Below are 11,936 nucleotides of genomic sequence, written 5' to 3'. Positions count from 1 at the left end.
ACAGTTGGGCTTCGCTCTTGAGTGCTCCAACATATGTCGAAAACGTACAAGACAACGCAAACATGTTTCCGATAAAGGTTTATTGAAACTCGGCTGTTTATAGACGTCAGCCAGCTTCTTCGCCGATAAAGGTATGTAAGCAAAGTTCCGCTCAGCGCCAGTAGTGTCCGGTGCTGGTCTTGCTTGGCCGGGACGCCCCAAAGCCGTGGGAACCAGGACTTCTCACGACGTAGTCCAGACCCACCAGGTAACCACCAACGCTCGGCCTTGCCGTATCGCTACTTCTCTCGGCGTTGCTGAAAGGCTGCCACGACGTCTTCGGTTGGGGCTTGTAGCGCCGAGGATAGCTTGTTTCCACCGCGTGAACACCCGCGTAAGCGCCACCCGCATCGTCCATCAGGCTATTCTCGTACCCGCTGGGGTCTGCTTGCTCTCGGGTCCCTTGAGCGTAACCGCCCATGGGTCTGTAGCTGCCGACATCAAACCGGTTATAATATCCCGCGGAATTGTAATATGGTACCAGCTCCCTACTGCTGTCCTGGACGGCACTATGACTATAATCGCCGAACGCGCTGTAAGCACCGTGGATTGGCCTGGCACTAGAAAGTGGAGTTCTGTAGTTGTATGCCGGCTGGACGCTAGGGTAACGGCCCGCAGTGTTGCCGTAAGAGTAATGCACGAGTCCGCCTCCAGTGAACTCGTTAGCGTGAGGCTTGGCACCGCGAGTGACTGAAGCGTAACCTCCTTCATCTCTCCTCTCGTCATCTTCCGGCACCAGGGCCGGGACATAAGAACTGCGGACGTACGTCGGAGGAGAAAACATATTCTTCCCCGGGGTGACCTGGGCTCCTTGAGCCTTATGGCTATAATGATCCCTGTCGTACTCTACCCCCCGGCTGTAAGGGGCGTACATTTCACCCGCATACACCCCGTCCTCGTACGCACCCGACCCCCGCGCGGGTTGGGGCTCGGGCTGGGGGTCCTGGTAGGGCCCTCCGTGGCCGTACCGGATTCTGCCGTAAGTATCATCTTGAGATCCTTCGTAGAGGCCTCCGGCTGAACTTCGGTGTCTGTAGGGGACCTTGACGCTGCTTCCCCGAGTTGGGTTGCCCTTCCTGACTCGGCCGTATACTCCTTCCAGCTGGAAAGTGGCTGGCAACAGTGGCGCTTCAGCCTCTGCCGAGGTAGGCTTGCTGTAGCGGCGTTGCTTGTAGCTTGTCGCGTCGCCGAGCAGCTCGCTCTGGGGCGTTGCTGCTTTGTTTCTCGGCGTCTGGGAAACGGGAGCCGGGAGCGTGACGCTGTTGGCCGTGGACGAAACCTGGTCGACCAGAAGGAGCGCCAGGAACGCGGTGGCCAGCCGCTGGACGAATTTCTGCAAGTCAGGGAACGGAGTAAGAACGAGAGTCGCTCAAGTAAAACTGGTGAGCAACTTGTTTATTAACTAATTTGTCCGCACATTTTTTTATTTTTATTTGAGGATACTGTAAATTCTTTTTATCAATTATGGCAGCCCATGCAAATAAAAAGGACTGATTGCAAAATGAGGTGGAAATAATTACTTCATTAACATCTCACGTCTTTCTTGATTACTAGAAAAAAAACGACACTTATAAATCATGATTATTCATAAAGAGCATCTTGACTGATTCAATAAAATATTTGAAAGTGGTGCGGCTGACAAAAAATGCGAGTCAAGGCTATCTATTATTCAACTTGTAATCAACAAACAGCAACCTCTTGCTGCTTATTGAAAACGAAAATTTTAGATCATTCCCTTTTAAATACGTAATCATTTATGTAGCAGCAAATAGAAGAGTTCAACCAACTTAGCTGTCATTATATAGTCAGATACAATTCGAAAATGCGCCAAAATCTCCGGCTATAACACCCTCATTGCCGCTAGCAACAGTACCTCGGCGATGAGTAAGTAGTTCGCTATCAAGGCGCATCCATTGCCTTTACTGGTTAGTACGCGAAGCGATTCGATGCAGTGGCTGGTAAATGGTGGTGTTTATCTGGCGCATTCTTAAGTTGCATTCGACTACAGGTGTGGTTAGTTTGTTCCGTGCGATCCTGGTTTGGACGAGGTGGCAAGCTACTTCCGCTGGACTTTTTCTTTCCATCGCACGATGAGCTGCGACTTTTCGTAAGCTCTTAAATACCTTTCACATCATTCAACTGTTTACACAAGGTATTATGAGAGCTCCTACCAAATCTAATACCCGATTCCTACGCCAGCGTAAAGGCACTTTTAGCTTAGGTCCCTTAGCTGCATGTACCTGTAGTAAACGGCGTTCTTGATCACACGATAAATAAACGGAGCACTTTAAGTTGATGTTGTTTCTTCTAAAACGAAAGAGGAGCACGTGATAAACAATTATTCCTCAAGATCGGTTTGACGCGCAGTCTTAGATTATTATGTGAGACATATCACACTTGAAACCTAAATATTACTTGTGTTTGATTTTTCGGAACTTTATTTTTTTTTCTCTAAGTCTAAGGGTGCACCTAAATGAGACTTGCTTTGAAACATCCGACCCGTCTGGCCGCACTGGCCCTAAATCATCTGCGTTTACGAGTTTCCACTTCGAGGTGGGCGACCTTTTTCTGTTTAGCAGCTCCAGTTTTCCGCAAAGTTCTCACCGAAGTAGCTAAACAGTGCCCGGCAGAAACACGAACCACGTCAGTCTCACGGTTCCGCCAGTCACGCCATCGAAAGGGATGGACGACGACGAGGATAAAACGTCTTGGGCGGGAAAGTCGGACGACTCGTCTACAGCCTCGGAAAAGAGCTCGCAGTGGTCCATCGCTTTCGGGTTCGTAGCAGACATTGTTTTCCCCGGGCCGCCGCTGCTACCTGCTGGCTAGAGTATCCGTTACTCGTTAATGTATTATTCTATTACATTTGTGTTCACAATCATTTCATAATTTGCTACTTATATATATTCAATTTGTTATAATGGATGAAACAAGATATATTTATATATCTGTGATATTATTTTGAGTTCGTGGGTCTGAGGCTACTTCCTTTAGCTGTAAAGAGAGCTTGGCGAGCTCCGTTTCAAACAGGACCTCCCTTAGCGAAAGGGACCTTTATGCACCGTGTGATTACGATCTCCAGCTCAATTTACTACAGGTACCTGTGCCAAAGGTACCTTTACGCTGCCATGTGAATTGGGTGTAATACCCAATTCACATGGCAGCGTAAAGGTGCCTTTCTGGAGCCTTCAACAGCAACATAGGCACTGTCTCATAGCGCTAAGTTCACACCTCCACAGAATTTTCTGGTTTCCCGGAAAAATATTTCTGGCTAGACAATTCGCCAAGCTTTCATCATGTACCCTCAATACATAATCTGGCTAGTGATCGAAGGAACTACTAGAAATGAATATTTCAATCCCTCTAAGAAGGAGCTCCTTCAAGCTTGTGGAAATCTAACCCTATAATAGGTGGTTGCAAAAGACACTGCATTTAAACAGTCAGTACTAGAGTCGTATATGAATCCCGAAAAGTTGGGCGATATTTTTTTTTATATAACTTCTCACCATGGGCTGGTTTCTCGCTTGAAAATCATACACCCAAACACACTCTGTCGAGCGAGACCTCTGCTATGTCTAACTTACTAACTGGTGCACACTGAATAAAAATATCCCGTGAGCATACTTCCTCGCAGAGCCCTTGAAAAAGCAATCGCCGCTAACTTCGGAGGAAGCTTGGCAAATAAATAAGGCCGAGAATATGGTTACACCTAAAAATAATAATATGACACTGAACATAGCATAAGCACGTGGGACGTCACGCTCAGTGTTAAACATCGTAGACTTCATTTTTAGGCCTAAGCATATCTCTGGACTCATTGTTCGTGTTTCTGCAAGAACTTATGCGTACGAACGTCTTTTTGGGTGCGTCGTAAAAGTTTCCAGAAATAAAAAAAAAAACAAGAAGAAAACTGTCCAATAGTGTTTAGTGCATGAATACACGGATTTCGTGCTTCTAATATCTGCTGGGCGTATTTCATGGGTATGCAATACTTTGTTTTGCACCTGTCGTCATCACACCATCGTTGTCGGAAGACGATTAATACGGTTATAATTAAAGCGTATACTTTCCGGGGTTTATTTATGACAAAAATGGGCAGATGTTTAATAGTGTTTATTTATTTCTAGGATACCGGTGCCTTTCGGTGAATTCTCTCGTGCAGACGCTAAAAACGATGATTATTTGGGGAAAAAATTGCAAATGTAAACGACCACTGAGGACGACGATCAGTTTGAATTGTATTTACACCTTTTACACAATCTCTTTCACACTTCATTATTGTAGTATATGCACGCATGCATTCCTTGGCTCGTGTCTGCCACTCCTTTCTGTTGACAAGCTATTTCGAGAATGCCTGCTCAACATTGGATTGGCGCTGGACACGAGAAGCCCTAAAAAGTCCAACGTGGCTTGGGACAGTACTGGCCAGCTGTAACTGGCCTTTATGATAGGGATCTTCAAGGTCGGTGGCTTAGGAGGACTGCTGACCTTAGACAGCAGTGGAACAAGGCTACTGCCATCTAAGAGTCCAAGATCACGTAGGTCACAAAAGAAAGACAGACAAAGTGCATGATTCTGGGTAAGATACCGTGTAGGACTTTTTCAGTGAAAAGAAAAAATAACATTGCAGGGAAAAAATATTTAGAAACATATGTTTTCTTTCGATTGCAACGAGTTTTATTTCCGTCACTGGCGGACGTTTATCAGCGTTTTCCGTTTGTTTTAACCGAACTTTTTCGTTGAAAAAACCAGCACTTGCTCAAAAATATAAAAAAACGGTGTTTTTCGGTTTTAACCGATTTTGATTTTCGACACCTGCGGAAGGTTATCGGTGTTTTTCGGTTAAAACCGGAAAGTATACAGCCTAGTTATAATACACCTGCATTTTGGCTGGAGGCCTCAGGGTAGGCAAGCGAGAAGGGGGGCAAGGGAAGTGGGAAGTGACATGTATTTGCAGGTGGTTAATTTTACTTGTTCTTTTCAAGAAACAAAACTTTCGCGCTGTGAAACCTAATCTACAGGAGGTGCGCGCTCAGCAGCCAAGTTAGCCCTATGTCCGCTGATATGACATCAAAGTAGCTGGTGTATATGTGCTTCACCCTGACGTATTGAGTACGGTCCTAATTACCTTGAGCCAGATTTGGCTACAGAATATTCACAAATCAGCGAGGCTTTGTACCCCCCCCCCTCCCCCCCCCCCCCCCCCCCCAATACGTAGAATAATTACAGACATCAAGGATAACCCCCGAATAGTGAATGAGTAAAACATATTATAATTTCCAAACAATAGAAAGTTTTAGCGAGCCGTTTTCAAAAGTCCTAACACCTGGCAGGTGCCCGCTCCAAAGCACGCTTCAAGGTAGGATAGCAAGCTCCAGTTATGTAGCTAATTATACAAAAGTACAACCGACAAAATTCCCCAATACTCGAAATACACCTTCCGACCGACCTATGCGATATGGGAAACACATAACCTTTGAGTGTTTTAGTTCACACAACGTTTTCCTCCCGGTGGAAAAGAGGATGTATTCCCTCAACGATGTCGCACCGGAGGGTATCTATTAATACCCTCTTTACGAAACATGCCCGCCTTTACGCAGAAACCAGATTCACGTGTTAAAAAGCTTCAAGCTTCTGCGCATGCGCAGTACCAACACCAGCGCCACCGCACCAACGTGACGTCAGAGGCTCGTGTAGGTCTATAAGCAGAAAGCGGCGTCACTAAATTTACTTTTAATCACGTTTCTATGTGCCGAAACGTTTTCTGCGTAGAAAATACAATAAATTTTATTTCACCGATATATCTTAATGTATGTCGCCTTATATCACGGCGGACTCGGAGCGAGGCGACAAATCCAGTCGACGCATCCATCCAAATGGCGGCTGCCAACGAGCACTCAGCTGACGGTAGCAGCGCCGTCGCGTGTCCATGCAACGCGTCGCCGGTTGTCTGGGCCAGGTGCCTCGTGCACGTCGCGTTATCGATTGTCCCGGCGGAGCTGCGGTCCCGACTGCACGGGCACCTGTTGTGCACTCCCCGGACACCGATCGATGCGCACTCGACGCCTGCACGTGGCCTTTGGAACCGGGACGCTTGCAAGTCGGCTCCCGACGGCCTATGAGAACATGACTCGCCGGACGATGGGAGCAAAGCGCAAAGGGGAAAACAATTTCGCTAGCTGCTACTCGGAGTGTTTGGGGCTCAAGATGATTAAGCCAATGGAAATATTTCGATGATTTGGGGAGTTTTGGAAATGTCAACCCACCAGATTGTCGTATTTCTTGGCTAATATGTTTTGTTTGTTTGTTTTTGCCTGTATTATTAAATTTTCCTTTTGTGGGTTTAACGTGCGAACTCGAGAATACGGAAAGACAATACTGGCAGTAGTCTTTCCTGTTTAGCTTTAGAGTTTCTTTGTGCGACTATGCTAAGTAAAATGCCCGCTGCAACTCTTTGGTCTTGGCATCACTTCGCCGCCCATTGTAAATCTCAACTTCTTATACGCACCCCAAGTAGAACACCCACGCTTCTAGCTGTTAAAGAACCCCCCCCCCCCCCCAAAAAAAAAATATCTTAATGTCGCGATTATTGTTCTTAATCGCGATCAGTTTGGTGCTTTTATCGAAACTCCGATTTATTTTGTTCAACCAGTTATTTTGGTAGAAGCCAGGTATTTCGTGCCACCAAAATTCTGACACATCCGATAAATGATATTTCCGGGTGCGTCTTTATGAAATTACTAAACAGATATGATCATCGCTCATTACTTTAAATAGGACACATCCGGACGTCTACACCCCGTGCCGGAATCAATGACACGACAAACCAAAACAGCAACATAAATGACGATATATTTTTAACGCGCAGGTTCTTTTAACGCGCGCGAAAGGGTCTCAGCACCGTCTGCGTCCTTCGAGCAAAAATTGTCTTCCATCCGCCATTCGCCAATCTTCTGTCCTTGCTGAGAGCCAAAGAAAACTGGAGGCCTGGCTTCTCGTGACCGCGCTTACTGTTGATGCAGCGATTGAACTTGGCGCGGATCAATATTAAAATGACCTCGTCTCGCCGCGCCTCGCGTTTCTTAAGCTGTCACTGATTATAAGGGAATGATTTCGTAGCATGCGCCTCATCGGTAACATATTGGATAGCTGTACGAAGAACTCTCCCCAACGTAACAACGTATACGTGTGCACTGTTGCACCCACTTGGTTTCCTCTAAAAAAAAAAAAAAAAATCATCACCTTACTTATGCGACAGTGAACAATCTTGCTAACTCCTTACGATAAAAAAAAAAAAACACTGATCATTTGAACGGGCAGTTTTATTACGCCACAACTGCCGCCATGCATCATTGAAACTTTATAGCCTTTCTGTACGCGCGACTAGGGTGCCTCCGCGCGACAACCGTGCTGAGGGTCTGTGCGAACGCAGCACGAGGTAGCACGAGCTGTCTCGTGAACTTGTGCCTGCCTCCTGTGAACTACACGGTTATGGCGACGTCACGTAGGCTTGCAACGCGTACTGGGATAGGTTTATAGTTATTTATGCTCACGCGTCTTGCCTCGCGATTCGTTCTGGACCGTTCTTGTCGGCTGACGCATCTGATATTGGCTGCGGGGGGGATAATGCGTGTAGGATGCTGAAAACTCAACCTCAAGTCTACCTGAGTAATCACTGACTCGACGTCATCCGCTTTTAGTGCCTATATTGCCAAGCTTTTCCTTCCTGGAGGGAGGTCTCTACCCGAGCAGAAACCAAAATAACGGCGATCGTCGAAAATAGCAAAATAAAAACTTCACGAGGGATTAGCCGAACGTGTCGCATCCCGACTCCCTAGACATCCGAAGCGAGCAAAGGCATTTGTCGACGGTCTGCGGCGATGCACGACTCGGTCAGCGAGCGCACGACTGCTTGGACGCTCGCCCAGCGCTTCCTGCTCCAGAGGTGATCCACGCGGGATGACAAGATGCCTCCCGTTCGGCCATCATGGCTGGGAACGGGCAGTGTTTGGTCCGAGTCGGACAGCTGCGTCCTGTAAACACGGCTAGCACTCAGGATGCTCGTTGCTGCTGCCACGGGCCGCGGGACGGCCGAGACGGAATTAGAAGAGGAAAAAAAGCGGGCGATCGACGTCCCGCGTGGACAGGTGGGGGGTGGACTGAACGGGCGGCAAAGATGGTGCGCTTCTGTGAACCCGGCAGTGGCATTCTGACTTTGACAGGCTTCCGAATTTGTAAGTATGAAAAGTCATCCTCGAATGATGACTTTTTTACTTTTTTGTTAGAGACGGTGGGGCGAAACGACCACTATTTAAGGAGTTTACGTGCCAAATTACCGGCCAATTATCATCTGGTACGCTTTTGGGTGAAAACTAAAGAAAACTTTTGCCCACTGATGCTCTTGCGTCTCTGCAATAAGCCTTTGTGATATTACGGACAACTCGGATGGGATTCCAGTTTGTCAACGTAGGCGAAAAAAACGCAGTCAGGGACCTGAGTAATGGGTTCAGGTAGGAGTTTTTCTCAAATATGATCATTCCTTGACGTCGTTTTTTTTATCTACGAACTTGGGTTACTTGTATCGTTGTAATCGTCAACTCTGAGAAGGTTGGACGTGGTTTCCTTTTTTTATGCTCTTATATTTGAATAAATGCCTTTTTCAGGGGTTCGGAATAGTAAAATATTTGAGGGTCGAGGAAGAGAAAAAAAAAAGAGAGATAAAGATGGAGGAGAAAGGAGTGACCGAATGCCGCTATGATTTTAGGGGAACAAATACAATACACGGAACTCAGTAAAAAAAGTTGTAAGACAAATGCTCGCTTAGGAAAGAAAAAAACACAAGTTAATTGAATTAATGTTAGTTTCCAAGAAGGATTCAATTTCAAAACCTGAATAGACATATACTAAGCCCTTCAGAGAAAAGTCCCTCCTTGACGGCACAAGGAGCATCACTCACCTGTTGCCTGGAGCCGGGCGGCATGTCTCCCTCGTGTGTGCTCTTGCGCCGTTTCGAGACGACTCGCTGTTTTGCGCTGCCCGGCGTCGCCCACCAAATGAGCACCCCCCTCATTTTTTTATAAACCAGCCCACGTGACCGGTGACGTTTCCCTAATCGACCTCCCCCATTGGCCGATCGACGAAGGCAAGAGCGGGGCTGATCCCGGAGGTAAGGCGCCCTGCTCTTCCAGTGGGAGGGGGCTACCTGAGCGGAGCCCACGCTCTTCCCTCGCCGGTCACGCGGAGCCGTGCAAAATGCACGCCCGTGGGCCGCCGTGTTCCCCGCAGCCGACAACAAAACAAAAACAAAAACAGAAAACGATAGAGTGGGGAGTGTTCACTTCCGAACGAAGGAACTTATGAAACAGCCTCTTTTCTGGCTTCTCGACTCGACTCCGGAGTCTTGAGGGGCAGCCTTCGTATGGGGCAGGTCGCCTTTGGGATGGTTGTGAGTTCGGGATTCGTGCGATGAGGCGCGTTTCGGATGCACGGGCGGTGGTGCCTGTCAGAGCTGCGAACGCGTGCTTTCTCTGTCTATGGAGTGAAAGCTATGGACGCTCGTGCGCTCGCACAACTCGTGTATTGAGTCCCGATCAAAGCTCCGCACATTCACTGTTCACGTCTCTAATGCCGCAAATAGTTGCTGTCAAGTGTTGGCGACGAGACGTTTTTGTAACTCTGACGGCACGACCATGTTTATCGATTTCCAGCGGAGACATTGATAAATATGCTCGAAAAGTGCGGTGGAGGCTTGCAGTCATCATGTCCTTATACAGTATAAGCCAACAGCGTCGAAGTTGGCACTCTGACATTTTTCTTTGATGATTCCGCTGATGAAGGATTAAGTGCACAAGCGCGAGACAGTGAGCTTGGAAATTATGCAGCGGTACCTTTTTTTTCATTTTTATCCAAATTTTATTTTGAACTTTACCATGATTTGGCGTCCGTGATGGGATCATGTCGCTGCAGTAGTAGTAGCCTTCGGAATTGTCTCTGAGTAATAATAGTATGAAAAATAAAAACCAAACGAAATCAGGTAGTCAGCTGTTTGTGGTAACTGTGTCGCGATGTGTAGACTGGTAGCAGTTACAAAACTTTTTTTTTGCTGAAGTTCACCGTGCGGTTTTAATTTTAGGGAAGTTATCTTTTTACTCCAATCACGAAAAATTACTTCCTGATGCTCATTCCTGCGTATTAAAAGGCAACCGAAACCTCGACTGTTTTTTTCTTTAATTATTTATAAACTCCTACGAGGCAAAAACGAGAGTGGCCAAGCGCGGTGCGTCGAAATATTGCTGGCGGCCTGCGGAGCCGCGTAGACCACGGGTGTCAGCCATGCTGACGTGGGCGCCGGATGACGGCGGGCAGTGGGGGTTGTTGGGTCGTCGTTAGGCAGGCATCTACCCGTGTACTGGCCGAGATTAATTTGGCAGCCATGAAGCGCGTCAGGCGCATAATTGAAAGGTTAACCTGACGTTCCTGCATATGTTGCCTGCATTATAGCGGAGGACATAGCTGCGGGTTACTCCTGCTTATGTCAAAATATGAAAAGTAAAATTGTGTGGAAGAAAAAGAGAGGGAGGAGAGGAGGTTTGGGTATGGCCGAGTGGAACGACCACTAGAGGGTTACATTTTGACGAGTTTGCGTGCAAAATTACCGACAAGCTACCGTCTGGTGCGCTTTTGTGTGAGAACTGAGGAATAATTGAGCCCACTGATGCTCTTTCGAAATCTCAGTTATACGGTTCCTTTTTTGTAATGAGCCTCTGTGATATTACAGACACCTCGGGCGGTATTCAGATTCGTCAAAATAGGTGAAAATAACGCAGTCGGTGGTCTCAGTGATTGGTTCAGGTAGTAGTTTTTTTTAGTTGATTTTTAATATTAACATTCCTTGATGTCTCTTTTTTTATTTCCGAACTATGAGTTGTTTGTATTGTTGCAAACAACAATACTTGCGGAAAAGCAAATTTTACGAAGATTACGATTATTAAGTTTACTATTATGTTGTGAGCTTGTTTTTGTATTTATTATATCTTTCGAGTATGACCGTTTTTTTTATACAATAATTTTGGTGTTGGCGCTTCGTTATGCGGCAGATTTTTTTTCTTTTGAGCTTTGAGTTTTAGAACGCGTTAAACAAATTGGCCATTTGTTGAAACTAGATGTCTTAAATTTTTAACTCAAAGCTGCATTGTGCAAACCTGAGCTTGCTTCAACGGCTTAATTCGCCGAAATCTTGAAAAAGTCACTTCTAGCTCGTCATTGGTACGAACCGAAACAGCAACGATTATGAACATCACATTTGTGATATTGTTGAGACGAAGACTGGTGTTTTCAGTTACAGTTGCAATAAAGCAACATATTTGTTGGAAAACTTCCAAAACAAAAACAGCGGAAGTTATTTTAAAGGGCCGGTTGGTATATGAAAACACTACCTGTATTAACCTAACACATACAAAATGAAGGCGGTATCATAAAGGACCAAGGTCACCTCATTTAAAATGAAAGAACGCAGCCTTTGCAGCATCTTCATGTGTTTGTGACAGCTTGTAGTGCTCCCCGCATTATTTTTCTCTTTCCTAATTAAAACATCCTGACGAACAATATATATACAGGGTATCACAAAAGGAATTTACACGGTCTTTTTTACCGCAAAAGTAAACTAGGCATCGCCGAACGCTCATTCTCCGCCCAATGGTAACGCTAAAGGTCACAACCAAATGCCAAAGTTTCAGCCCGATCCGATAACTTAATCAAAAGTTATAAATGATTTTCTGAAAACTTAAATGGGAAAATGGCGGCCGACGGAGTTTTCAAACACATGGGGCTCTATGTCACCAGAAACCGAAAACGGGCAAAAATGGGCTCCATTTTGCCATTGAAATTTTCAGAAAATC

The 11,936-nt window shown here is 46.2% G+C and overlaps 1 protein-coding gene across 1 annotated transcript; it reads right to left on the bottom strand.

The window, feature by feature from the left end:
- Positions 1-65: 65 nt before the first annotated feature.
- Positions 66-9,057, bottom strand: LOC115315657. The gene is made up of 2 exons (XM_029974911.4): positions 8,996-9,057; positions 66-1,372 (listed from the first exon to the last, which is right to left on the bottom strand). Exons 1-2 carry the CDS (start codon positions 9,017-9,019, stop codon positions 152-154), a joined length of 1,245 nt encoding a protein of 414 aa, XP_029830771.2. The 5' UTR covers positions 9,020-9,057; the 3' UTR covers positions 66-151.
- Positions 9,058-11,936: the final 2,879 nt, after the last annotated feature.

This window comes from Ixodes scapularis, unplaced genomic scaffold, assembly GCF_016920785.2.
Source record: "Ixodes scapularis isolate PalLabHiFi unplaced genomic scaffold, ASM1692078v2 PGA_scaffold3__209_contigs__length_174095766, whole genome shotgun sequence".
Classification (NCBI taxonomy): Eukaryota; Metazoa; Arthropoda; class Arachnida; order Ixodida; family Ixodidae; genus Ixodes; species Ixodes scapularis.
This window is presented reverse-complemented; position numbering and strand designations above follow the sequence as displayed.

Bases quoted from the DNA above. Each gene is read 5' to 3' on its own strand.
- LOC115315657 (XM_029974911.4), bottom strand. From the start codon at position 9,019: ATGCCGCCCGGCTCCAGGCAACAG. The intron at 1,373-8,995 runs GTGAGTGATGCT...CCTGACTTGCAG, and splicing joins CGCCCGGCTCCAGGCAACAG to AAATTCGTCCAGCGGCTGGC.